This window comes from Etheostoma cragini, chromosome 4 (assembly GCF_013103735.1).
Source record: "Etheostoma cragini isolate CJK2018 chromosome 4, CSU_Ecrag_1.0, whole genome shotgun sequence".
In the NCBI taxonomy this organism is placed as follows: domain Eukaryota; kingdom Metazoa; phylum Chordata; class Actinopteri; order Perciformes; family Percidae; genus Etheostoma; species Etheostoma cragini.
The window spans coordinates 730,636-732,998 of record NC_048410.1 but is presented as its reverse complement, the minus strand read 5'-3'; the positions used below and the strand labels follow the sequence as shown (position 1 = coordinate 732,998).

Genomic DNA, 2,363 nt, shown 5'->3' with positions numbered 1-2,363 from the left:
GAGGTTTGTCCATGTTGTTTTGAGAATGTAATTTCTGTTTCAAGAAATGAGCCAAACCAATGGAGAAAAACTGTAATGCCTTAATGAAAGAAATTACGAAAAAAATTCAACCTTTAAGGACATCATTTTAGTGTGAATGAATAATGTATCATAATTCTTTTAATGTATTGTATATTTTTGTATTATAAATAAATAAATGTTCTTCCTTAAAATACAGGGGGCATAAGTATACACCCCCCATATTTTTATTATTAAAGGACAGTTATTTCATGGATCAGGATACTATGCACCCTGATAAAGCTCCCTTGGCCTTAGGAATTAAAATACCCCCCCCCCACATACATCATCCTTCATCATACCTAAAGATCAACATGGGGAACTTTCCATAAGATCATCTCTCAATGCAAATCAGACTAGCGTTTTAACTCCAAAGACCAAGGGACCTTTATCCATGAAAGAACTGGCCTTTAAAAATAGAATATCTGCCTGCCTCTATGGGAATTTAACATAGGGGGGTGTATAAGGAAGAACATTTATTTATTCATGATACATTATTCATTCACATGATTTTTCCTATTCTTTTTAATTAAGTCATTAAGATCGATTTCCAAAATATGATTTTTTTATCCCTCTTTTTAGTCAACTTCAGCATGGGTGTGTAAACTTATACAAGCGACAGTACATGCTCCACATGTGCGCTCCTTTACAAACCTGATTTTGCTGCATCCTGAATGCATCCTCCTACGGTCCCTGAGAATAACCACTGAAGAAGAACAGAGCTGTGACTGTGGGAATTTAATATAGGGGGGTGTATACTTATACCCCCTGTATTTTAAGGAAGAACATTTATTTATTTATTTACGATACTTTTATTCAACTTTAGCCTGGGTGTGTAAACTTATGCAAGCCACCGTCGGTCTGATGAGGTCTCACCTGCTCCTGCATCAGGTCTTTGAGCTGTGTGATCTTCTCTGTGTCTTCAGGGTGGCTCATGATGTACTCCTTATCAAAGAAAGCCTGGGGACAAAGAAAGTAAAGCATACAACACAGCTTAAAACATTATGAAATCACAGAGGACATGCACCTTCAATATTGTCTTCAATAATTATTATAAATAATACGATGAGGGTTTATTGAGCCTTTCAGGAAAATGAAACAAAATATATTCCCAAGGCCGACACACACCGACATATAAACATCCGGATAATGTTACAGAATCACCTCTGAATAATTAGCATCAAAACTATTTCTACTGGCAGCGTTGAGCTGCTGTTTCCGCTGGTGAACAGTTAGTATGTCTAGGGCTTTTATTGTGAAAGGTAAGAAAGGAAGAAGTGTCTCTGGTTGTACATGGGGGGAATGCTTAACCAGGACACCCCACAATGTGAATGGCTCAGAGAGTAGTACTCTTAAAAAGTACTCTAAAGTATTTTAACGTGCAAATTAATGGCACGTATAATCCTTAACTTTCAAAAACACATTCACTTAAAGACATACAACACTTCATAAATAAATTAGACACTTGACTTCTACATTTATGCTTAATTATCTATATAAAGTAAAATAACTGAACAACACACTTCCTGTAAAAATACTTAACGTGCCAACAGCAGTTTCTATTAAAAGACTGTTGACCTGAGCTAAACATTAAAGTGCCTTTATTATAAATAAATCACCTTTTCTGGGATTTGGGGGGTTAATTTGTGTCTCTGGTGCTACCAACATGCATACAACCGTGGGAAAAAACTATCCATGCTGTCTTGAGTGAGATTCGGTTTCTGAGTGTCCTCTGTCTTCAGTCTCTCGGTGAGCTGTCCAACATCTGCACGACTTTCTACGTCACTAGAGACGAGGTGGCTAACCGCTAGCATGCTAGCTTGTTCTCAATGGCAAAACACTGCTACAACACCCACTAGTTGACCATCATCTCCAAAACAACTACTTCCTGTCCCTGTTCTACTTCCTGTACCTGTTCTACTTCCTGTCCCTGTTGTGTCCCTGGTCTAGAAGAAGTCTCCCAGCTGATCCTGCCTTGGACTGACCAAAGCTGGAGAAAGAGTTATCAGCTGATGGATCTTACCGAGCTACTGAGCATGTGCAGCTCCCAACAAAGATAGGATAGAAGTGAGATGCCTCACTCTGTGTCTAAAACTAGTGAGATGTCTCACTCTGGAGATAAAACTAGAGAGATGTCTCACTCTGGAGATAAAACTAGAGAGATGTCTCACTCTGGAGATAAAACTAGTGAGATGTCTCACTCTGGAGATAAAACTAAAGAGATGTCTCACTCTGGAGATTAAACTAGAGAGATGTCTCACTCTGGAGATAAAACTAGAGAGATGTCCCACTCTGGAGATTAAACT

The 2,363-nt window shown here is 38.4% G+C and overlaps 1 protein-coding gene across 1 annotated transcript in view; it reads right to left on the bottom strand.

Moving 5' to 3' along the window:
* Positions 1-2,363, bottom strand: part of LOC117943373 (dedicator of cytokinesis protein 3-like) — a 168,834-nt gene that overhangs the window by 10,061 nt on the left and 156,410 nt on the right. The window contains exon 38 of the mRNA XM_034869456.1: positions 934-1,017. Within this exon, the coding sequence (XP_034725347.1) occupies positions 934-1,017 (84 nt within the window). The remainder of the gene's footprint in view (positions 1-933; positions 1,018-2,363) is intronic.